Below are 25,341 nucleotides of genomic sequence, written 5' to 3' on the forward strand. Positions count from 1 at the left end.
TGGTCACGATGCCATGTCTGAAAACCAGCAAAGAAAAAGCTGATCATAAAACGTTCGTGCGGGGGCAACTGAACTGATGGACATTGCAAAGCCTTTTGTGTGCGTGTAATTGGAGTTATCACAGAGAGAGCATCCAAAAGGACAGTTGTGATAAGCTCGATCTCATGCATGCATGTCCCTCGCTCCTTTTCCATGACCTCCCATTTCAATCTCATTCTAATAATGATCATGATCATGGGCATGTTTGGATCATCTGGACCTGTTAGTCCAACTAAAGTTTGTTGTATTGTGCTGTTTGGATACATGGACTACTGAGAGGGACTAATTAACAACTAGTTAGGCTGGACTAAACATGCATTAATTAGTCCATCCATTTCGATGGTCTAGGACTAAACTTCAGGTGAAATTTGTTATTGCTGTTTGTGTGCTTTCTTTCTCTGCTTCCATAATTGCGATGAACTATACATTTTTCCCCTTACCCTGAGTCCCTTTACTTTGAAATTTAACAGCACTATGGGACACCAGTTAACATTAACAATCTGCATCTTATCCAATGGAATCCTTGGGCCACGGTGTGTGTTAATTACATCACTGCTCACTGGTATATGGTATGCCTCTGTAAAATTCTCACTAATGCACCATGTGACATGTGTGAATATTTCCTTTTGGGTCAAGAGTGTCTGTCAGAAAGTACAGGCACACTGGCCCTTGGCGACCATGGAATGATGCAGAATCTTGCAGGAAAACTGGAGCCAAACAAAAGCAACAACAGCTTAACAGTTAACAACACGATCAAAAGGCTCTTGTACAATAGCAACACCTTCCTTGTTCTCATTCCAGGCTTTCAGTGATCACTGACTTGGGAGGCTATCAGCGTAACCGACAACAGCGATCGCGCCTGCATGCTGTTCCTGTTGCTTTTGAAGCACCCACAGTAACATCCATCAGAGGTCATGTGCAAAGCCCTCTCTGCAATTCCTTCGCCAGCAGATATATAGTACATACGAGAACCCAAGTGAGAATCAACTCCTTGCTATTGCCAATGAAATTCCTCTGTATCATCGGTTCAATCATGCCTGAAATGATAAGACTTGCGGTTGTTGTCGTCAGGCATCCGACAACGCGTTGGAGGGCCGGGGGAGGATCGAGCTGTTGGCTCCGACGACGAACAGCAACGCGCCAACTGGGACGGCACGGCAGCATCCAACTTTAATATGTGCATGAACGGGGACAAGCTGTCAGATTCCCCGTCACATCGAATCTTTAGACACTGCATGGAGTATTAAATATAGACAAAAGTAAAAACTAATTACATAGTTTGGTCGGAATTGACGAAACGAATCTTTTGAGCCTAGTTAGTCTATGATTAGACAATATTTGTCAAATACAAACGAAAGTGCTACAGTGTCGATTTTCCAAAAAATTTTAGAACTAAACAAGGAGCTAGGGATGCTGAGGCATTGTCGTCAGCCGTCACCTCGATCGGGCAGGCTTGCCAGGGAATCAACGTGATCCAACAGAACCTGCGATGTGAAGGACAAAGTGTGAGCTGAGCTAGCTGAACCTGCACACCTGATCACTTTCAAAAGCATGCAGTGTTGCATTGATGTAATGTGAGCCAAGGATCACAGAAAAATGCTCTCTAATATCCATGTGAGGAGGTAAAATTCTGCCACCCAGTTATGGCAACTGATAGCTTGATTTATTTTCCTATGCATTCAAACTCAGTGTTGAAACAATTAAACATGATTATTATTACTTATACTAAATCATGTTTTTCGAATGAATAGTTCTAGTGAAAAGGCTACTGAACCTTGTGCTAATGCCATACTAATCTGTTTCTGTTCCTTTAACCACGGCCAGTGGTCATTGTTTGTAAACGGTAATTCTCATAAATGTTCAGTTGAGATCTCGGAACATGTTTTTAACTGTATGTTATACCACAAAAGGTTGCAGTCCAACTGTTAAGCCAAGGAATGCATTTCTAGCACTGACTTTCAGGGCATGCCGTTTTATTTTTAATCTAGATTTGTACCTATCAATCAAGCATAACATATTGAGGGGAGATTTATCATCAGGTAATTTAGCGATAATCCAGAAACAGATACAGTGGCAAATGGAGGAGAATGGACTTGTCATCCACTGATCCACCATTAAAATCAAAGAAAGGATACTTCATCCATAGCCCTCTATAGGTTTTCATTTTTCACAGGAGCTTGGTTTTCTTACTCCTGGTGGACTTCTGGCAACAGAGAACTGTTGCTGTTGGTCCAGTATCAATGAACCTTAAACTGGCTAGTATCTTGCGATAACAACACCCTACCCCCATGTCCACTGTAGCATGGGTAACAAACTCATGCACTGACCCATCAATTTGATTTTTTTTTCCAGCACCGTCCACAAATCATAGAGTATTGTTTGGCTTTCATAGCTCAGTTCAGATGGTTCACGTGATGCGATGTGAGAAATGTTGCAGACTCTGCTGTTCAAAAGTTACTGCAGTTTTTCAACAGCAGAACATACAACATGCGTCAGTAAGAACTAGAAAGCACATGCAGAAGTATATAGATAGAAGCTAAATGTGTTCGAACAAGGATTGCGCGTTTGCCATCATCACATAGATTGCTACAAAACAGGCAAACTCACAGCGATATGCCAATTATAGTCCCGTGGACCGTGGTGCCCAAACCCAATCGTTGAAAATTGATGGTTTGACAATTCAGTTCAGCTAGCAGTAGGGATGCAAACAAATGGACAGATATTACCAATACAAAGATGGATAGTCTCTTTTTTTCTTTTCTCAAATTCAGTCGGACACAATAGTGTTTGATGTGTCGGTTATATCTATATCTGTATCCGATATCCGATCGAGTATTCAGATTCAGATACGGATATTCAAGTGTCCAGATACAGATTATTCACTTAGTATCTGAATCCCTTCAGTCTGATGATCAGAAAATAACAATATCATTTCCACTCCTAATCGGCAGAAAAATGGGTGCAAGAAACAACCTAGCTTCTAATAAGGAGAGCATCCAAATTGTGTTTCTTGATATCTGAACTGGCACTCAGAACTTTGGAATCACCTTGTTCAATACCCAATAAGCTGGCGATGGATAGGTCTGTCACCTCCAATAAAATTGGGATGAAACAGATAACATAAAAAAAAATAAAAAAACACAATTCCACCATGTTGATCAGATGGCTGGAGCATAGTTGTATGAATTGCCGTCTAAGAGTCAGTTAGGACCTATGAATAACCACAAGATCAGAAATGCATGCTAGCAAATGCACAACAGCAAGCAATAAAAAATGGACCAGGGAGAACCAACACCATTCAACCACTAAATGACTAAACCACACCATCTGATCCACCGCAATAGACATGTTGCTACAGGTAGCAATTGCATAATAGTAGCACACAACCACGTAGCAAATACCAAACCTCACTAGCAGAAACACAACATCTAGCAACATTTATTTTTGGTTCATGCAACATGGCAGAAACAAACAACCTGCCTTTTATTTATTACATCACAGACGAGCAGGGACAGCACCTGAGTGTCTCGGTCTTCACTGAAGTTCCTTGAGGAAGTCAGCATGGTCAACCAGAACCTACAAACGATGAAAGGTCACGTTTCCTGAGCAACTACATTCTTTTAGAAGAAGAAACAAATGGTTTGAGGGTGCAATAATGATATAAATATAGGATTATAGGTATAGCAAACTAGTTCTAAATATTAGCGACAAACTAGCTACCGTTTCTGTTAATTTTCTTTTTTTAAAAAAAAATCACGTTTTTCTATAGAGGGCTAAGTTAAGTCACACAGGTATATCCGATAGTCAATAGTTGACATGATGATGGAGATACAAATGTTGGCTATAGCTTTCCAGTTTATAATGGCTTGGCTTAACAGGTGCATCCAGTTTAAGCTTTGTAACTATGGGTAGTGCAAAACTTTGTTTAAAATATTAATCATTTCATTATCATTAGCTCTAGATTTGAAGAAAGCAGTAGTCAATTTACCAACTAACAGTACAAAAAGATGGAAGACATACCACTTTCCAGCCATCTGGATCAACAAAAGAGGCGATCTTAGTGTTGATCCCAGGTAGAGGTCCTGGCTGCCGCAAAATCTTGCCACCTAGTTCTTTGGTTGCCAAATCAACTGCCTCTGCACTCTTGTACACATCGTTGGTGCCAATGGCAATCTGCACTTACTAGTCAAACAATTAAGCAACGCCAAAATATTATTAGAAAAATGCTGCTGATAAAAGATTGCAAAGACCTGAGCATATGCATTGCCCTTGCTATATTCTGTGACTCCATAGTTGTATATCAACTCCAGAGCAGTTGTCTTGTCCTCTTCGGCATAACCCAATTTGGCAATGGTATGCTGTATAATTCCGAAAATGTTCAGTCTACTAAGCTGAAAGAACACTACATCTAAAAAATTGCTTGGAACAGCAGGTACCTTATAATCAGGTACATCCTTCTTCGTTAGTAGCTTCATCCCAAGGGCCTGCATGGAAACAAACAATACATCATCATGTATGAGAATGAGACTGCTCCTCTAGAAGAGAGACAAAGGAATATTTAGCATCTCCAACTTTTGTAATACCCAGCCTTACAAAAGGAAAAAAAGAACCTTCTCATAGAACTTGATAGAACGCTCAAGATCACCAACACGAAGCATGACTTGGCAAAGAGGGTCATGTATCTCAGCCCTCTGGATAAGGGCAAACCTGTAGCCATCAGGGTCCTGTGCAAAGGCAATAACAGTGGATCCTCCCTTGACAGGACCAGGTTCACGAGTGATATTGCCACCCTTGGATTTAATATGGTCGGCCAACTTGTACACCTGCATTTGCATCCATGATGTCAATAAAAAAAATGCATTTATCATATCATATGAACATAATTTTGCAGCATCGACATAGGCTATTGCAAATTGATGATACTTGCATCCTCATTAGCGATTCCGAAATGCCCAAAGCCCTCTCCAATGTCATACTTGTCAACACCATAGTCTGTTGAACAAGGGTGAACTTTTTAGCACAGTAGAAGTTACAGAAAATTGAAATGCTTTACCAGGAAAAGAGTTGGTCAGTTCATATAAGAGATAAATATATCCTTCCTTATTGCATCCAAAAAATATATCCTTCCTTATCAGGTTGATACATATTGTACAACTGCAAACATAAGTGGCATATTGGAGGACTGTGCCACAAATTTTTTGGCAGCTCAGTGAACATACTGTATGTCAATTCAAGTGCGAAGTTGGTGTCCTCTGGTCCAAAGCCAAGGAAGGCGTTGGTGTACTTCTCATCAGGAACATCTCTTTTCCTCAGCAGCTTCATCCCAAAGCATTCTGTGTAGTACCTACCACAATGAGAAAGGTCCATCAGAACCATGATATTACTTGCAGATGTTGCAAATGTCACTTAGAATATAGCAACATACTTAATCGTGCGATCCAGATCCCCGACACGGTAAACCGCATGGAGCATCCTCTTGCTGTCCTGTTTATGCCACCCAAGCACAGCCTCAGCTGGCTTTACGGCTTCACTACCAGTTGCCATCCCTGATGCAAGAGTTGCACATTTAATTAAAAAAGGGAGGGGGGGGGGGGGGTAATCTTGATCAAATTGTTGAGGTGTCCAGATTCCAGATTATGACCGTTGTGTCATGTATGCACAATTCTGGCAGAAAATCATATTGCTTGAAGACCTTTTATCAGTACATGGAAGTGGAAAATCCAATTAGTCAATGTTTTCCTCTTCTCTGAGAATTAGAAATACCACTCTCTCCTACATCTCTTATCATACAAATGGATCAGTGCTCACCTGACAGAACTCAAGGTGAATACATCTCCTTTTTTTCCACTTTCCCCATTACACTCCCAATCCCAAAGTACATCTCTATTGGAATCTATATTGGAAAGACAGCAGCAAAAGTCGCAGCTCAACCAAATCAAGATGCAAGGCTCCCCATGCAGAACTTTGGTGATGCATTAGCCATCCATTTGATGGACATACATAACCGGAAAAAAGAAGAAGATAAGATGGGTGGGCCTCCCTGCTCTTACAAAGATCCTCTTGATGTCTGGCAATCTAAAATTAGACTCTTGAGGATGAAGGCCCAAAGGTGGCCTTTAAAAGTAAACTCTAAACTTAGAGAGGATAAGCATCTGTTTGAAAATTTGCAGCTTTCAGATGTGGAAGCTGATAGAATTAAACATGTGCTGCTGCTGTTTTGTGGAGCGTCTGGAAACTGAGGAATTCACTCTGTTTTCAGGGAGCAATCTGAATACACTTGCGCTTACACGCTCTGAACTCTGATTGTGACACTTCAATAATGCTCGTGAGATAATAAAGCGGGGGAGCAAGAGATTTGCCTAATTATATTAGAAAAACTAAAGAAAAAGGGGAACATTTTCCGTAAATTAAAAATGAAGATGGAAAGCCCTGGCAAGATAGGTCCTGTAAAGATAGATTATCTTCACAGGGCATCGAAGTGCAAACCCTCCCCCATTTCAGCATTTGGGACGCTCACCCTGGGTTGGATTCCGTCGGCGACGGCTCTGCACAGCACAGCAGTGTCCACTCCCCTGTTGGCTTTTTTTTTTTTTTTTTTGACAACCCCCTGTTGGCTTTGGGCTTTGGCTTCCTCCTTGTCCTCGCAATCATCGGGAGAAGAAAACGACGCACCTATATACAGCCATACAGGCTACCGCCCGCTACAGTGGAGTAGTGTGTACACTCTACGGTCCACACAGGGGGAGGGGAGGAGAGGAGCCCAACGTGCCACACGGCGAGAAAGTTCTTCGGACATTTTAGTGTGTTCTTTTTCTTTGAAACAAAAAGATTAAAAAATAGGTTATTTTTCCCCTTTTTTAGAATAGTTAGGGTCGTCTATATTTCAGAACAAAAAAATTTTCACCTTATTAGGCCTTGTTTAGTTTTCAAAAAGTAGGCAAATTTTTTTAAAGATTCTCTGTCACATTGAATCTTACGGCATATATATGGAGCATTAAATATAGATGAAAACAAAAACTAATTGCACAGTTTGTCTGTAAATCAGTTTGTCTGTAAATCACGAGATAAATCTTTTGAGTCTAATTAGTTTATAATTAGAAAAACGAAAATACTACAGTGTCCCAAAACAAAAAAATTAAGAACTAAACAAGGCCTTAGTCAATGCTAAAAATAAAAATCTATCTAGAAGACACGAAAAACCCTATCTCTCCTCCCTATGGTCATCTCTATATTGCAATAGAGTCTAATATCATAGGATATTCAAAAAGTGTTTAGCTTACATTTATTACACACGGACATAAACACACAACATGCACATCCATCCCTACGAACATCACTCACACACTCTACCTCTTTGAACATTTTTAAAGGATTAAACCGATAAAATTTTAAATTAACAAAGTCACGGTAAAAATCTCTATAGATAGATCACTTAGCACTAAAAATTATCATTATTAAATCCTAAAATAAATTTAGAAAAAATATGAACATTCATATCAAGCAAATGATTTAAATCTAAATAATATGTATAGCACAACCATAAAAATTGATATGGTAATAACCGAAACCCTCAAAAACCGCCTGCCCCGCTCATTCCGTCGAACACCTGTTGCGCCGTCTCCTCCTCGCCGACGCACTCCCTCCGATGCGCCGCTTCTGCCACATCCCTCGCGGCCGGCGAGTGGCCACAGCGCCCCACGACCACCAGCCACTGCCGCCACCGGAGTGAATCGAGCCGTATCCGGACCTCGCGGACCCGAGCCCGTACGCCTCCGCCTCGGCGGCCCCGCCCACACCATCGCCGTGGCTGCCATCTACACGGTGTAGTGGTGATTGGTGAGGAATGATTCCCGGTTAGCCTCTCCTCTCTTGCGGCCTCGCCGCTCTGTTTCTGCGGGACGCCGGAGGAGACTCGCTCGCTTCGCTCGACGTGATGGCGCGAGCTCCGCGGCCGTCTCCGGCGGTGCCCACCCTGCTCCGCCTCCTCTCTTCCCATCCCTCCCTCTCCGCTACCGCCGCCGCGCACGCCGCGCTGCTCAAGTCCTCCGCCCTCTCCAGCGCCGTCCCGATCGCGGCCACCGCGCTCCTCACCGCCTACGCGAGCGCGGGACACCCGGGCGCCGCGTCCCGCCTGTTCGACGAAATGCCCGCGCGGGACGCCGTCGCGTGGAATGCGCTCCTCGCCTGCCTCGTCCGCCACGCGCGCGCCGGGGCGGCGGCTGCCGCCACCTTCCGCGGCATGGCCACCTCTGGGGTCCCGCCCACGCCCGCCACGCTCTGCACCATGCTCAAGGCGTGCGCCACGTCGCGCGCCGCCCGCCCTGGCCGCCAGCTCCACGCGCGGGGTGTCGTCTCGTGCCGCGCCGACGCCAACGACGTCGTCGTGGCCACCGCGCTCGTCGATCTCTACATGAGCTGTGGTCTCGTCGAGGACGCCATGAGGGTGTTTGTGCTCACGAGGTGCCCCAAGGATGCTGCCCTGCACAATGCTGTTCTTTCAGGTTGCGTGGAGAACGGATGGTTCAGCGACGCCTTCACCATGCTCAGGCGACACTCCATGGAGCTCGATGGGGTCTCGCTGACCTCTGCTCTCACGGCCTGCGCAGCGACAGCGAACCTGGCTTACGGTATGCAGCTGCACTGCAAGGCTCTCCGTGGTGAGTTTGATTCTGACACCATTCTATGCAATGCGCTCATTGACATGTATGCAAAATGTGGGAGAGCAACGTCTGCGCGTATAGTATTCAACCGGATGGCTACCAGAAATGTGGTCTCCTGGTCAAGTATGATTGATGCTTATAGTCGCCATGGACATGGCGTGGATGCTTTGGATTTGTTTAAGCTAATGGAGAAGGCTGCACCAATGGTCTTGCCAAATGCTATCACATTTCTGGCGCTTCTGTCAGCCTGTGCACACACTGGTCTGGTGGATGAAGCTCAGTCCATGCTGCATTTGATGAAGAGCAAGTACGGGATTGATCCACAGCCTGAACACTACGCGTGTCTAATAGACATGCTCGGACGTACAGGCCGTATTGACGAGGCTTGGGATCTATATTGTAGTCTAACTGCAAGTAGAAATAAGTCTTCCAGTGCCATCTGTGTCGCGATGCTGAACGCGTGCAGAGCAAACATGGATGCTGTAAGAGGAAAGAAGGTGGCTGTGCGCATGCTGGAGGTTGATCCACGAAACCCTAGGATTCATGTGTTGATTTCGAATTTTCATGCTGCTATGAGACAATGGTCTGAATCAAATGAATCGCGGAGGATTATAGTGGACGAGGGTCTCAGGAAAGAAGCGGCTAGCAGTCATGTCTGTTTTGGTTAACAACTAAATGTGCACATATCTTGAAAACATTTGCCACAGAGTGTTGCAGAGATTGGTTAGGATACTGTGGTAGCCACAAAACAGGTCCTTACCCTAGGTACACGCCACGACCGGTAATACCGAGAATTTTAGTGCCGATTTTGATTTTGTCAGCATAGTGTACTTTTTTGACAGATAAAAAGATTGAAAATTGTTGGTGTATATATAGTTAATTAATCCCAAATCATGCAGCTTCATCTAGCTTACTTGGCATATCATCACTTTGGTTGATGTACTCACTGTTTGCTATGAAGGTCGTTTTTTCTTTCTTTCTTTTGTGATTCTTACCTCCTAAGGCTATAAAATCTTTTTCCCCTCTGCTATATCAGCAGAAATGAACACTCTCTGGTCTTTCGTTTATTAAAAAGAACTGACTTTGTTCAGTTTGACATGATTACAGTGAGCCTGAATTTTTGTTCTCTTACATTTCTGTTTCATACTGAGGAAGCCATAAATAATGCATGAGAATGGATGTGAAGAAATAATTCATCTCTTGGGAAACTAATTTGATATGTTTCATCCCTCTTCTTGGATTATGGGTTCAGAAAAAATGCGGAATCGTCATGACCTTTATAAATTTACACGCCAATTTTTGTGTCATGAGTTGGAATGGTCAGTGGTCTCTACTGTGTATAACAGAAGTATCCAACAAACAAGCATAAATACTTTCTGAAGTTGGATGTGATGAAATACAAAAGGTTATTGCTCGCAAAAAAAGGAAAAAAAAAGGTTCTTCACCTGCAGTTAGTCTGTGTACGTGGTACTGGTACGGAAGCCGGAAGCGGATCAAGTTCCGCGCTGTGATATTCATCTTGGTAAAGAACGACAATTGATCGATCAAAAGCTCTCAATAGGTTATCAGTCCACATGAGTACTTGACCTTAGTTTTCCTATTCGTAGTATATGCATGGTTTGAACCTCTAGCAACAGAGAACTGCTGTTGGTTGATTAATCCTTTTTTCCTGCACCGCCCAGAATAGAAAATTGGCTGGGGGTTCATCATTTAGTTCAGATGGCGGCCTGTTTTCAAAGAAAGCAAGAGCTCGATGACAGACGTGGTGCCATCTCAAACTGTTGCAGATTGTCCTGTTGAGAAAAATTACTGCATTTTTTTTTCAAAAGCAGCACATACATGAAGCCTTGATTTATTTGCGCAACCATTGGCAATCCATAGCTAGAAAATAGAGCCTGCCCAAGATGATTTTCCACAAAACCAGCAATATCAGAGCGATATCACAATGCGATCCATCAACAGACTCATTGGTTGTTGATTTCACGTGGAGCCCAATCAAAGGAAATCGTAAATTTGGCGATCTGTAGCTTGTTGAAGTTCAGTTCAGGCAGCAGAAAAGGGTGCAGAAAACACGCTAGCTTTCAATAACTAGAGCACCCAAATTATGCTTCATTGGCATCCGAACTGGCTTTCAGATCTTTAAATCGCCTTGTTTAGCATCGATAATCAGGCAATGGGTAAGTTTGCTACCTCAGCCTTGTTTAGTTCTAAAAAATTTTAGAGAAACGACACTGTAGCACTTTGTTTTTATTTGACAAACATTGTATAATCATAGAATAACTAGGCTTAAAAGATTCGTCTCACAATTTACAGGCAAACTGTGTAATTAATTTTTATTTTTATCTATATTTAATGCTTCATGCATGTGCCGTAAAATTCGATGTGACAGAAAAATCTTGAAAAGTTTTTGGTTTTTTGGAATGAACTAAACAAGGCCCTCCTATAGAATGTGGATGCATAAGGTGACACGAAGAAAAAAAAAAAGGCATCATAGAAGGAGCCCTCTTTGGCAGGCTTCCAGGTTGCATCACCTGTAGCGTCAGTTTGAGCTTCACTGGCTCCTACAGTGTATGAACAGTGCCAGAATTGTAGCACCCCTTAGCCCTGCCAAATAAGCCCCTTGATATGTTGCTACATGGAGCAATTGCATTTAGTAGCAGGCACAGTCACATAACAAATCCCAAACCTCACTGGCAGAAGCACAACCTCTGTAGCAACATCCATTATTATCAGTTCATCCAGGCGGAAACAAACCACTCACATCTTATTACATTCACAGACAAGCATTACTACATCCTAGGACAGCAACTGGGTATCCCGGTCTTCAGTGGAGTTCCCTGAGGAAGTCGGTGTTGTCAACCAGAACCTACAATGTTAAGGATAAAATGTCACATATAGGTATACAATCATTTGATTTTATGATTCATTTGATTTGGGGGCTGGGTTACACAAAACAAACACAATAGTCATGAGATGACATGATAGTGCAGATAAAGATATTGGAGCTATAATTTAGCTTCCCAGTGTACACCCATCACCCATGGAACAGAATCCTGATTTCGATATGGCTAGGCTTCACAGGTGCATCAAGTTTAAGCTTTGAAACTATGGTAGCGCCAAAGTTTATGCAAAGCATTAATCATTTCATTGTCACCGGCTCTTGATTTGAAGAAAGCACTAGTCAATTTAACAGTTACCTTTTTTATTTTACGCGAAATTTAACAGTTAACTGTACAGAACAGATGGAAGCATACCACTTTCCAGCCATCTGGATCAACAAAAGAGGCTATCTTAGTGTTGATCCCAGGTAGCGGCCCTGGCTGCCGCAAAATCTTGCCACCTAGTTCTTTGGTCGCCAGCTCAACCGCCTCAGCACTCTTGTACACATCGTTGGTGCCAATGGCAACCTGCACTTACATAAGCCAAACAATTAAGAAATGCCTAAATATAATTAGAAAAATGCTTCAGATAAAGATTTCATAAAGACCTGAGCATATGCATTGCCCTTGCTGTATTCTGTGACCCCATAGTTGTATGTCAACTCCAGAACAGTTGTCTTGTCCTCATCAGCATAGCCCAACATGGCAATGGTATACTGTACAAGAGTGAAAATGTTCAGTCCACTAAGCTGAAGAACACTACATCTAGGTGGGAGGGGGGGGGGGGGGATTGCATGCCATCTCTCTTAACACTATAGAACGTAACAACATTCTTTCAGTGCAAAATAACTGCAAGTACCTTGTAATCAGGTACATCCTTCTTCCTTAGGAGCTTCAAACCTAGGGCCTGCATGGAAACAAACGAACATTACATCATCATGTATGAGAACGAGATTGCTCCTCCAGAGATAAAAAAAGAAGAAATACATCTCTAACTTTTGGAATAGCCCAGCTTTATGATAAGAAAAAATACCTTCTCATAAAACTTGATAGAACGCTCAAGGTCACCAACACGAAGCATGACCTGGCAAAGAGGCTCGGGTGTCTCAGCCCTCTGGATAAGCTCAAACATGTAGCCATCAGGGTCCTGTGCGAAGGCAATAACAGTGGATCCTCCCTTGACAGGACCAGGTTCGCGGGTGATCTTGCCACCCTTGGATTTAATATTCTCAGCCAACTTGTACACCTGCATTTGTATTTGCATCCATGATATCATATTTACCCTAACATAATTCTGCAGCATCAAACAGTAGGCTATTGCAAATCGACAATACTTACATCCTCATTAGCGATTGCAAAATGCCCAAAGCCCGTTCCAATGTCATACTTGTCAACGCCATAGTCTGTGGAATATGAGTGAACTTGTTACCAGATTAGAAGTTACAGAGAACGAAGATAATTTCACATGAAAAGAATTAGATCAGTGCGTATAAAGAGAGAAAAATATCCATTGCTAACTTTCTTATCGGGTTCACAAATTGTGCAACTGTAAAAATTAGTAGCATAGTGAAACAAATAAACAAAAAATTTGGCAGGTCACTGAACATACTGTAAGTCAATTCAACTGCAAAGTTGGTGTCCTCTGGTCCAAAGCCAAGGAAGGCGTTGGTGTACTTCTCTTCAGGAATATCCCTTTTCCTCAGCAGTTTCATCCCAAAGCATTCCGTGTAGTATCTGCAAGAATCATATAAGGTCACATCAACAAGCATGATCCTAGCCGCAGACGTTGCGAATGTCAGCATACTTGATTGTGCGGTCCAGATCCCCGACACGGTAAACCGCGTGGAGCATCCTCTTGTTGTCCTGTTTATGCCAGTCAAGCACAGTCTCAGCTGGCACCTCAGCTGGCTTCGAGGCTTCACTACCAGTTGCCATTCCTGATGAAAGAGCTGCAGATTTGATAAGAATAAGGGAGGAAAGATAATCTTGACTAAAACAAAGAATGAAAGCATCAGGTGTTCATATTGCTAAAAAAAATCATTTTCGGTACGGAATGTCTATTCAGTCAATGCTTTCCTCTGAAAAGCAGAAATTTATCAGAAATATCACCCTCTCCTGTACACAAAAGGATCAGTGCTCAAATGACAGAAGGCAAGGTGAATGAATCCCCCTTTTTTTTTATTAACTGTCTACTTTTCATCCTAATCCCAAACTACATCTAAGTAAAATAGTTTATATTGCAGGTCAACGAAATCATAAACACAAAAAAAGATGCAAGGCTTCCCGCCCTTAGGAGAACTTTGAGGATGCATTAGTCAACTGCTATTCGATGGACACACAACCGAATGAACGAAGATAGGAACCCCAAAAATCTAGATCGCAGCATGGCAGGTCATGTAAAGTCTCTACAGGGCTGCTAACCCTCCCGTCCTGCTGTTCCCTATTTCAGTTCAGCATTTGGGAGAAGGGGACACCCCCCCCCCCCCCCCCCCCCCCCCCCAAAAAATCGAACTCCGTGGGGAAGTGAAAGACCTTAGTAGAGGTCCTAGAGGATTCCTTTCAGTCTGTTACCAGGGGACGCCCGACCCCGATCCCAAAATCGCCAATCGCGATCAGTCAAAGGCTAGCGAGCAGACGAGCAGGAGGAGCGGCGGCGCGGCCAGCCATCCAGGCGAGTAGGCGACCAGGCGGGCTGGCGGCCATGGCCCCATGGGCCACGTCCCACGACGACCAGGCGGAGGCCGGCGGGGGTCAGCGGCCAGCCGAGCAGTGGCCAGGGGCTAGTGCGGCGGCGGCGGAGTAGGTGGATTTGGAGGTAGAGTGCTCACCTTGGCTTGGATTCGGACGGAGGTCTGATTCGATTCGGTGAAGCAGGACGAGCAGGCACAGCGGTGGTGATTCTGCTGGCTTCACTCCCTCCGGTGGAAGCGGAGAATGAAGAAGGCGCCACGCCCACAAACAAACAGGCTATACAGTCCACAAGGACACGACGAGAAGGTTCCTCAGCCCTTTTTAATTATTTATTATATTATTATACCTTTTCGGTTGGAAAGAAAAGAATTATTTATTAAAAAATGGCGTTTTCTTTTTTTATATACTCCCATCTTCCCGATTTCCTGTTTTCTTCCTCTGAATAACTTGTTTAGTTCGTGGAAAATTTGGGTTTCGCTATTGTAGTACTTTCGTTTTTATGAAACTAAAAATATGGTTAGAGAGTAATTTGCGAGATGAATCTTTTAAACTTAATTAGTCTATGATTAGATATTAATTATCAAATAAAAAAAATACTACAGTATTTGTTAAACTTTAACACAACTCTAACCAAATACCCCCTTAGTAAAATATATATTGTCTTTCTCTCACAAAGATTATTTCTCTAGAAATAAATCTGGACATGTGCTTGTCTTGATTCACTGTTATTGTGGAATGAAGCTGGACATGTGATCGTCCAGATTCATTACTAAACAATAATCTTTTTAAAATGGGCAGAGTATAAGATGTCATCTTCTTAATTACAATAATTTGAACGTTGTCACTGTCGATCTACCTTTTTATGAGAGGTCTCTGTCTATCTACTACTTTCTCCGTCCACGAAAGAATTAATTTCAAGTTATCTTAAGTCAATTTTTTCAAACTTTGACCAAATTTCTAGAAAAAAATACTAAGATTTATAGTATTAAATTGATATCATTAAATTCATCATATAATATATTTTCATATAATGCGTATTTTATGTTATAGATGTTGTTACTCTTTTCTATAAAGTTAGTCAAACTAAAAAAAATGATTGACATAGGTTTTAGAAATTAATTCTTTCGAACGGAGGGAGTACGTACGGAACGGAGTACTAATTAATAAGTGCAAAAGGGAATCGTCATCCCTAATTATGCGCCACAAACACTTTTTACCGACAAGTGAATCCGCACCTTCCCACGATCCTTATATAGTACTCCCTTCGATTTTCTAAAAAATATTATAAAAAATATCGTTGACAACGACATAGTATTTAAAAAATAACTTGTGGCTATTATTTTTGCTATAAAATTTTATAAAATATAGTCTATATATATAACTATATTTTAAGATATATCTACTCCCATCATTTTCATATTTTAAAATTTAACTAAAATATTTATTTATAGTTAAAGTTTAAAATATTTAACTTCAGACAACCTCATAACGAGGTTCTTCAGGAAACGCATGCCAACTAGCGGCCATACACAAATCCTAGCTGCCTCTAGGGAAGTCATATTTTTTTTCATTTCCCCAAATCCTAGTGGCCATACTTGCAACGCACACATTTCACCTAGTTATAGTTAGTTATTCTTAGAAAAAAAATTCACATACACTGATCTTGCTACAAGCAGTAAGTATAGATCAACGCAGAGAGAAGTTTACCGATGGACTCCATAGGGGATGATGCATGAGCAAGATTCCCAAACGACACCTCGCTTACTGCCTGCTCCTCCTGCCTACGGCTACGACCAACACCACCGTTGCTGCTCTGAGCAGTGACAACACCTAGAACAAGCAGGAGCAGCAGGACGAGCGTATAGTAGGCAGCCGGAGCCCAACCAGACATCATCGTGCAAGACCTTGTATAGAATAGAATAGAATCACCTATCGACGGGCAAATAATTAAAGTGCATATATATGAGCATCATATAAAGGCCTGCCCATGGGTTGCAGCTATATGACTGCAGGCCGGTTTGGTGTGGCATACAGTAGGCGTGCGGTGAGGTATTAAGAAAACAATGTGCCATATAGTAGCGCTGTTGTAGACGTCTTGCACATAGTTTCAAGGCAAAACAAAGTGTGGTATAGGCCTTTACAATGTGCTTAGGCCATCTCTAGCAATTAATTAAGTCGACTCTACTAGCTCTAAGACTGGTCGTAGATGTTATCTCAGAGATAACACTGAAACTAATATCTCTGATGAAACAACAGCTAGATCAGCCTAGCTAGAAACATTGATGGTTCCGAGTGCTTTGGCACGGCTATACATGTTCTACATGTAGTTTCGGAGCATTTAAAAGTGCGGCACAAGCCTTCGCACCATGCTTTGTCTATCTTCCAGCAAATAAGTCATCAGTTGTTAGCTCTAAAACCGTATTGTACATTTGCCTAATAGATATTACTAAAGCTAATTTCTCTAATAAACCATCTATAAGGTTGTCTCTTATTTCTTTTAAGGCTTATATGTGTATATATAGGATAGGATGACAATTTGCACACCGTCTCTATGGCTATTTGTGTGCCTCATCTTGGATATGATGAACAAAGTAATCAGAAAATATGTTGAGTTTCCCCAAACAAAGATTAACCGACACTTCCTTACATCTCATTATCTCAACAAACTAGAATATTATAATATGGAGAGTTTAGCCACTACATACTGAAGTCCATATGAAAACCACTCGACATTATATTTCATCTCATGACAAAAATTTACAATGATGGAAGAGGGAAACTAAAAACTATTGGTATTATGCATTGGCCATGAATGACATAGAAGACCTAAATTGTACTTGTTAAACAAGAACAACTAAAAAGCAACAACTTTCACCCCCCCCACTTGATAAAGCCAAACATAGAAATGTATATAGAACTAGCGAAAGAAGATGAGCTCATGATTCGAACCCCTACGATTACTACACCATGATTATGTTGGTTATCAACCATGCACAACAAGTTTGATCTCACCAAGAATGTTTCTTCTACAAGCAAATCAAGAACACAAGCAAGAAGGTAAAATGACACAATTAATCTGATATTGAAATAGAGATGAAGTATGTCAAACTGAAATGGTTCAAGTTTTTAAATTGAAATGACTAATCAACACAGTCGAAAAAAGAACAATAATGGGGGCCTAATTCATGGCAGTCGAACTCAGCATTACAAGTGATATGAAGAATGTTTGTTTCACGAGGAAAAACTAGAAGTCAACAAAACTTCAATAATCAAACCTTAAAGGAAGCGACAACCATGAATTATAAAAGGTCTTAGGTGCACACATAACCCCTTGACACCCCCTAATGGGCTCCGACATGATATACAGGAGGCTAGCAACCCACAATACGGTGATGCAACACCCTGTCTGGACGTCCCACCTGTTTCAATGATTCCTGCTGAGTCAAAGGAGTTTTGATGTGAGACCGGTAGCATTGAAAAGCTTATATCCTTACTTTTTCTTGCATTATTATTCTCATAATCACAGAAAGGGTCACATGTTAGGAATGGGCTCGTCTGTGAATTTAATTGTCGCGCTCGAGCTCTAGTAATCAGTCCTTGCATAGTTGCATGAGGGATGACGTTTGTATCTAAAGAAGCAATGTCCTCATCAACTGAAGTTCAATAAATATTGCATAAGTGAAGAATCAGTAAACAAGGTTGGCAATGACAAAAGAAGATATGTGTTGATGCATGTTAATTGCTCTTTGTTACTTGTCATGGATATTCAAGTTCATATTAATTGATCTATCTATTTTGTTCATGTGTTTTTATTTGTTTGTTTGTTTGTAGGTTTTGGGAGGAATCAACTCGCCACATATTCGGTAACCTTTGGCAACAAGTAGGAGTAGAATCGTTTAGATATATGTGTAAACTTTGTTGATTATATATACATTAATACTATGTATCAAAATTTCCGCTCCTCTTATCCGTCGCCAAGCTTATATTTTTCAGACACGCTTAATTCACCCCTCCTCTGTACAAGTCTCGATCCTTTCAATTTTAATGTTGATTCAGTTTTATGTATATAACTAATAATATAATAATAATTCATTTTCCCTAGAAAAAAAAATTAGACCTTGTTTAGTTGGAGAAAAATTTTCGCTTGGACTACTGTAGCATTTTTATTTGTATTTGTAATTATTGTCCAATTATAGACTAACTAGAATAAAAAGATTCATCTACAAATTACAGATAAACCATACAATTAGTTATTTTTATTAATATTTAATGTTTTATATATATGTGTCTAAAGATTCGATGCGATCGTGTTAAAACTAAACACAAGGCCCCGGTCTGGACTGGGCTCGCATGTCGCATGGCCTCGGCCTCATGGGCCCACTGGAGGTGGACCCACCTGTGCAGCCCATGCTTATCCAACTGCAGAAGAAGAGGAAAGATGCTGCTGCTCCCTCGTCATCCCATTCCCAACGCAGCTGCTGCAAAATGGGGAGAAACGGGGTTTAAGCGAGTAGTCGAGGAAGGAGAGGTTCTCCTCACTTCCACCTCGGCTCGCTGGAGCCGATAAGGCTGCCGCGCCCTCCCTCCCTCCCTCTCTCTCCTGCTCCCCATGGAGTCGGCGGCGATTGGGTCGCAGTCCCCGCTCTCCTTCCCCTCCAGCCTCTGGTGCGTGCCTCTCCGCTCCCTTTGCTTAATTCCTTCCGAGGAACAATTTATCCTCGCGGCGGGATGGTGCGGGTGTCTTGTTGTGATTCGCGGCGGGATGGTCACGGGGAAAAACTCTAGAGCTGGTACCATTTTGGGGGGGGGGGGGGGGGGGGGGGAAAGCTCCTCTTTGTCTAATTTTCTTGGAGACCCGCGGGCGCGTCTCCATTCGCGGCTGCCTGCGTGTTATTCGGCCGGTGGTGGACGCCTGTGCTGTGCGGCTTGCTAGCGCGAATTTTCACGGTGTACAAATGTGGCCTTGGAAGGGTAGCCTGCTGCTCCCTTCTGCCTTGGCCAAGGATGGTTAGTTAACCAAGCATTCGGGCTGCTTCCACTGTCCTGTTCAGTCAGAATGTGCCCCGGCCCCCCTAGCTTTACGGTGAAGAAGAAAAATGTTGTTTTGCAACATTAGCAGCGCACCTCTCAATTGGAAGCTAAATTTCTGTCGCACTCAAATTTCGTGCGTTCTGTGTTTTTGAGTGAATAGTGGATTATATACACTCATTGGAGCTCATTGGAGTTCCAGGATTGGATACATTTGATTATTTGTGGTAGTCGCTGATCTCCTATTCTCTAAAACCATGACGCTCGCATTTCTGATGTCAAACTGATTCTGACTGTATATCTGCTCATGTCATTATTTATGGGGTTAATAAATTCCAGTCTGATGGGCTTGTGATTGCAAACACCCTGCGTCCAGGTTGCCATTCAACATGCTTAAAGAATTCTGCTTCATTTCTTATTCCTTTTGTGTGTGTGTGTTGGGGGTGCGGGGTCTGCGAAAGTCATTTCTTGCTCAGTATTTAGGGTTCACAGGGATCTGTCGAAATCATGTTATATCTACTTCCAGATAAAAGGAGAACAGTTTCGTCATGTAAATTCTGTATAATCAATAAATTAACATGCATTTGAATGTGTTACATCTTGCTTTTACCTGATGATGCTTTCGCTCCCTTGCTTAACTCTGCTTGGAATGTGTTTGACTGTTTCAGCAAAGCAAAAGTGTCCTCTGGTTTACCAATATACAATGTGAAGATCAAGAGCAATCACAGGCTTGAGGTGGTTTGCCGTGGGATGTTAGCTACAAGAAAGTTTATGCAAAGGAAAAAGAAAGAAGAAGTTTTCAAGGATGCTGCTGATGAGGCCGAGCAGATGAATTGGAGGAGAATGATGAGAGAGATAGAGGAGGCAGGATCAGCTGTACCCATTCTGAAGACTCAGCGGAGCGGGAAAGGGCCACTTCCAAGAGATGTTATCCTTGGGACTCTCGTGCGGTTCAAACAACTGAAAAAATGGAATATTGTCAGTGAGGTATATTCACTTGCACCAGATGACCCATATAGAAACTGACTTGGTGACTAACAGCTAGATGTGATTCTTGAATATAAAAACAATCCACTTTCAGGATTCTCTACTAATTTATATACCCTTTTCTTCTCAGATTCTTGAATGGCTCAGAACACAGCATTGGTGGGACTTCAGTGAGATGGACTTCTTGATGCTTGTGACAGCTTATGGAAAGTTGGGGGATTTTAGCAGGGCAGAAAGGGTCCTAAAGTACATGAACAAGAAAGGTTACCAGCCTAGCGTCATATCACAAACTGGTCTGATGGAGGCATATGGAAGAGGGAAGCAGTACCGTAAGGCTGAAGCAGTATTCCGTAGGATGCAAACATCAGGCCCTGAACCATCACCTGTGACATATCAAATCATCTTGAAATCTTTAGTTGAGGTCAGTATACCTGTCATATATTTATCCACTAAAGATAGATGAAAACAGGCCCAATATTTAACCACACCTCTCTCTCGATTCCAACTAGAACAAACAACCACTCTGCTACTATGATTCTGCTTTTTATACTGTACATTTACATGTAGATGTTTACAAGTTTGCGGGTCCTTTTTATAATAATAATTATTAGAACAGTCATTGTGAGGTTCAGTTTACCACCCCACATCTCTCCTATTGCATCTCACACCTGGGACAGGGCATATGGCCTGCAAAATTGAAATTTAAACTGAAGTTAGCTTACGCAAAGCATACTCAAATTGAAACCAAACCACCAATACTTTTTTTAGAAAGGACGGCAAAAGCTTTGCCACAATTTCTATTAGACGAAGCAAACCACCATATTTCACTTTAATAACATGGAATTACCTTACAATTTAGCTCACTTAACACCATTGGAGACCCTAACCCTACCACCAACTCAAGAAATCAGCACCGAACAGGGTTTAAATGACCCGCAAGCCATAGCTACATTCTCCTCCATCAAATACCTTCCAAGTGTGAATCTGAAACAAAAGAGATGTGGATTGCTAAATGTAACTATTTAACTTGTAGTGGGATATTTGCAACCACCGGTGATTGGAATAGGGTATTTGCAATTTTGCCTATAATCAATCCCATCAGAAAACTAGTTATGATGATTTCTGAATTCCGATTCCCTGAACTAATACTTTTGGCTGTACAAATTTATTTGTAATTGGTGGCAGGGTGACAAATATAAGGAAGCTGAAGCTATATTTGAGGACCTCCTTAATGAAAAAAGAACTTCTTTTAAGCCAGACCAGAAGATGTTTCATATGATGATTTATATGTACAAGAAAGCTGGTGACTATGCCCAGGCACGGAAGCTATTTGCACAGATGTCGGAGAGAAAAATTCCACTATCTACAGTCACTTTTAATAGTTTGATGTCATTTGAGACAGACTACAAGGAAGTTTCAAGTATTTATGATCAGGTACTTTCTCGCTTAATTGCACAATTGTATTATCAGTATTTAGTTGTGAAATCGTTATGATACAGAATGGATTTTTTTTTGAAGTAAACAGAATGAAAAATATATAGGGTGTATCAGTATTCTTTTCCCTAATAAATGCCACAAATTTTAGATGCAAAGAGCTGGAATGAAACCAGATGTTGTGAGCTATTCCCTGCTCATCAAAGCTTATGGGAAAGCCAGAAGGGAAGAAGAAGCATTGGCGGTTTTTGAAGAGATGCTTGATGCTGGAGTCAGGTCTTTCTCTGTCACTATTTTTATTGTCTTAATACAGCTTAAGGCTTGATCTTCCTGCGCTACATGAAAAATGCAGACAGTTTTAGTGCAGTTAAGGGTGTTTGGGGATCTTCCTCAATCCTTGTTAAGGACTTCTAGACCCAACTGGTGAAGATTTTTAGAGAATTCAGAGTTTGGAATTAGTTATAGAAGTATAGAACCTAAAATGTTTGATCTACTCAAACTTTTACCACTAATTTTCTGAAAAGTTATTCTATTTAGTTGAATACATGCAATTCTTAAGCATACTGAAGAGTTGACCCATGACCATGTATGATTGTTAGGCTTGATAATGTTCATTTTGAGTTGTGGAAGCCAAATTGGAGGCCTTCTTTCATGTTTTTAAGTCATGGATAAGCTGAAAACTATGAGTGAAGTTAAAACAAAATTTCAGTGCAGAATAGCTGCTTGAGATTGAAATGTTCCTGTGAGTACTATTCTGAAGTATGTTATTTTGCAGGCCGACACGCAAATCATATAACATTTTGCTTGATGCATTTGCAATATCTGGATTGGTAGACGAGGCTAATACAGTTTTCAAGGCAATGAGAAGACACAGGTATAACCCATGTTTCTGCCTAACTTTAGGAAATAAATTGAAATGTTGATTTCTCACCTTGTCACACCATTTGCCCTTGCAGGGTTGAGCCTGATCTTTGCTCTTATACAACTATGGTCTTAGCTTATGTAAATGCATCTGACATGAATGGAGCAGAGAAATTCTTTCGTAGGATTAAAGATGATGGTCTGAAGCCCAATGTTGTGGTTTATGGTACTCTGATGAAAGGCTATTCAAAGTTAAATAATGTTGAGAAAGTTATGCGGGTGTATGAGAGAATGCGGATCCAGGGTGTTGAACCCAACCAGACTATATATACTACTATCATGGATGCACATGGCAGGAACTCAGATTTTGGAAATGCTGTCATTTGGTTCAAAGAAATGGAAGCTCGTGGATACCCACCAGACCAGAAAGCAAAAAATATCCTACTTTCACTTGCCAACACACCAGAAGAACAACAAGAAGCGAATGAATTGGTAGGTAATGGTGCAATTCAGCTGGAAGTGAAACCTGATAATGAAGAGGTGGATGATGATGGGCATGAAGTTATACATACTGATGCTGGAAGTCACCGTTTGCTTGACGACACACAAACAAGAAACCACGTAAATGGTAGGATCAGAGCTGGTAATTATACTTTTGATGAGGATGATAACGATGATGACGACGATGATTATGAGGAAGAGGATGATGAAGAGTTCAATTTTGTTTCTTTCAAAGATAAGAGAGAACTAAATTTTGCAAGTTGATGTCATAAATCTTGGTGTATATTTTTTCCACAAACTCATGATCACACGATGGCCTTTCCTATACAAAGAGACTAACTTGAAATGTTAATAGAATTTGGCTCGAACCTTGAACGATATTTTCTGTCTAGCCTTGTCTTTTGAAGGAAAGTGATTTAAGGCAGAAGGACATTAGTGGGTCCCTACGGCGCTGATAGTTTGTCAGCGTAATTTATACCATGTATTTCTGATTGATTGCAGCCGCACTGGATATCAGACCAAACACCCCTTATCAACTAGTCAGTTTCACCTGATGTGTAAAAATTACAGCAGTTTATATTACTCAACACCGCCACAGTTGAGTATACTAAAACTTCTTGACTCTTCATACATGTTTCTGGACTTTCTGACTGGGTTACACGTGATTAAACCACTGTTCAATTATTTATGTACTTTGGATATGTGATACAGAAACATGCTGTTTAGGAAATATAGTTTAACATGCTGGAACTTTCAAAGATGCCGATAAGATAACTATAAGCATCAAGGACTAATTTCTGCCAACAGAAGCCAGTAATCTTTCTGAAATGGATGTAGACAGTAACACCTTGTGACTGTCCATGACTCCATCCTTGATGCATTGGTAACTGTTGCATGGTACGGACTACGGAGTACAACTGAACTATGAAGTTTCATTTATCTTTGTCATATCTCATCACAAGGGAGAGGTTTTTACATCAACTGCTTTTGTCTGTTTTCCAATCAATTTCTTCGACAAGTTCTTATAGTTTGTCAAAGTTTTTTTCTTTTGGCTACTCCAGAAGGTTGGTGGATTTTCTAAAGACCTGACTTCGTGTTTTTTTTTTTGGGGGGGGGGGGGGGTGTGTAATTCAGGTGTACTAATGAACATTAAATAGAATTTTTAAATTTTGATTAAGTCAAAGCTGACTAAAAAGACTTTAATGGACTCATCTTTAAGGTTTGGTGAACTGATTTAAATTTTGAGTAAGTCAAAGCTGACAAAAAGACTTTAATGGACTCATCTTTAAAGTTTGGTGAAGTGAGGTTCTTTGGTAACCATTGAAAAATCACAGGTTTTGTTACCTCTGGGTAAATACCTTTTTACCTGATAACATGGTGCCACTTACTGTACTTGTTCCTTTTTTTTCTTGACATGGTACTCTAGCCTGAAATTCGGTCGCACGAGAAGTTGAACCAGGACATGAGGAATGCTACCAGAACCAACTAAGCTAGAGGCACGTTCGCGCTTACTGTGCTTGTTCTTGACAGCTTCTGTAGCCTTTCGTGTTCATAAAAATCGAGCTATGGCTGACAGTTGTTCCACTTCCAATCTGTGTGACGATCTTTAGTGAGATCAACTTGATATGTTCTGGAAATTGCTGCACTGTTCATCAAATTGAGATACACTGTTGACTGTTGTGGGAACTATTCACTGCGTATTTTATACGGCGAGTCTAATAGCCATAGTTTCTTAGTCAGAAAAAAAAACATAGCCATATAAAAGTCAAAAGGAACGGAAGTCCAATGGCGACAGCTGGGATTTTTTGGCGCCCTATTTGGAGCTCCTTCCACATTTTCTTTCATCCTCCTCGCCAAGTGGAAATAAAACTGCTAGTGTAAATGCAGTTCGTGGCAAAAAGCTCCTGATTTTTTTATGGAACTCTCCTCTACCGTTCGGTTATCAGGGAATGACTTTCCAAAAAGAATTCAGCAGGAATTGCTTAATTTGTATATACAAGTAAGGCCTTGTTCGTTTATTTAGGAATAAAGGTCTGGAACGATTTCTAGCTGGATTAATTCACAAATTTGTATAAGATTCATCAGCTGAAACAGCTCTTGGTCTCATTCCACCCTAACCGAATGTTTCATGGTCTCATTCCACCCTAACCGAATGAGGCCTAATCCTAGTCCTTGTTTAGTTCCCACAACAACCAAAAACTTTTCAAGATTCTCCATCACATCGAATCTTACGACACATGCATGGAGTATTAAATATAGAT

At 41.4% G+C, this 25,341-nt stretch overlaps 4 protein-coding genes across 10 annotated transcripts; 2 read left to right on the forward strand and 2 right to left on the reverse strand.

Annotated features, from left to right (window-relative positions):
* On the reverse strand, positions 1,218–6,704 carry LOC110437354 (lactoylglutathione lyase-like). 6 transcript variants are annotated; one of them, XM_021465788.1, is made up of 10 exons: positions 6,557–6,704; positions 5,465–5,585; positions 5,259–5,383; positions 4,967–5,031; positions 4,650–4,862; positions 4,476–4,523; positions 4,290–4,397; positions 4,060–4,212; positions 3,558–3,615; positions 1,218–1,523 (listed from the first exon to the last, which is right to left on the reverse strand). In XM_021465788.1, exons 2-9 carry the CDS (start codon positions 5,581–5,583, stop codon positions 3,574–3,576), a joined length of 873 nt encoding a protein of 290 aa, XP_021321463.1. In that variant the 5' UTR covers positions 5,584–5,585; positions 6,557–6,704; the 3' UTR covers positions 1,218–1,523; positions 3,558–3,573. The 6 variants fall into 6 exon arrangements, with proteins under 6 accessions (XP_021321463.1, XP_021321466.1, XP_021321467.1 ...); XM_021465791.1 differs by lacking the exon at positions 1,218–1,523 and adding an exon at positions 2,080–2,496; XM_021465792.1 differs by lacking the exon at positions 1,218–1,523 and adding an exon at positions 2,780–3,250.
* On the forward strand, positions 7,503–9,797 carry LOC8071142 (pentatricopeptide repeat-containing protein At5g66500, mitochondrial). The gene has a single exon (XM_002443945.2). The coding sequence runs from the start codon at positions 7,973–7,975 to the stop codon at positions 9,365–9,367; it is 1,395 nt and encodes a 464-aa protein (XP_002443990.1). The 5' UTR covers positions 7,503–7,972; the 3' UTR covers positions 9,368–9,797.
* Positions 11,180–14,577, reverse strand: LOC110437355 (lactoylglutathione lyase). 2 transcript variants are annotated; one of them, XM_021465794.1, is made up of 9 exons: positions 14,407–14,577; positions 13,383–13,527; positions 13,188–13,312; positions 12,917–12,981; positions 12,612–12,824; positions 12,438–12,485; positions 12,187–12,294; positions 11,954–12,106; positions 11,180–11,565 (listed from the first exon to the last, which is right to left on the reverse strand). In XM_021465794.1, the coding sequence occupies exons 2-9, from the start codon at positions 13,511–13,513 to the stop codon at positions 11,524–11,526; spliced, it is 885 nt and encodes a 294-aa protein (XP_021321469.1). In that variant the 5' UTR covers positions 13,514–13,527; positions 14,407–14,577; the 3' UTR covers positions 11,180–11,523. The 2 variants fall into 2 exon arrangements, with proteins under 2 accessions (XP_021321469.1, XP_021321470.1); XM_021465795.1 differs by having other exon boundaries at positions 13,383–13,515; positions 14,407–14,576.
* On the forward strand, positions 18,729–23,458 carry LOC8071143 (pentatricopeptide repeat-containing protein At3g59040). The gene is made up of 7 exons (XM_002443946.2): positions 18,729–18,934; positions 19,966–20,284; positions 20,415–20,705; positions 21,470–21,718; positions 21,870–21,994; positions 22,494–22,592; positions 22,675–23,458. Exons 1-7 carry the CDS (start codon positions 18,879–18,881, stop codon positions 23,342–23,344), a joined length of 1,809 nt encoding a protein of 602 aa, XP_002443991.1. The 5' UTR covers positions 18,729–18,878; the 3' UTR covers positions 23,345–23,458.

The sequence above is a fragment of the Sorghum bicolor genome, chromosome 7 (assembly GCF_000003195.3).
Source record: "Sorghum bicolor cultivar BTx623 chromosome 7, Sorghum_bicolor_NCBIv3, whole genome shotgun sequence".
Taxonomy (NCBI): Eukaryota; Viridiplantae; Streptophyta; class Magnoliopsida; order Poales; family Poaceae; genus Sorghum; species Sorghum bicolor.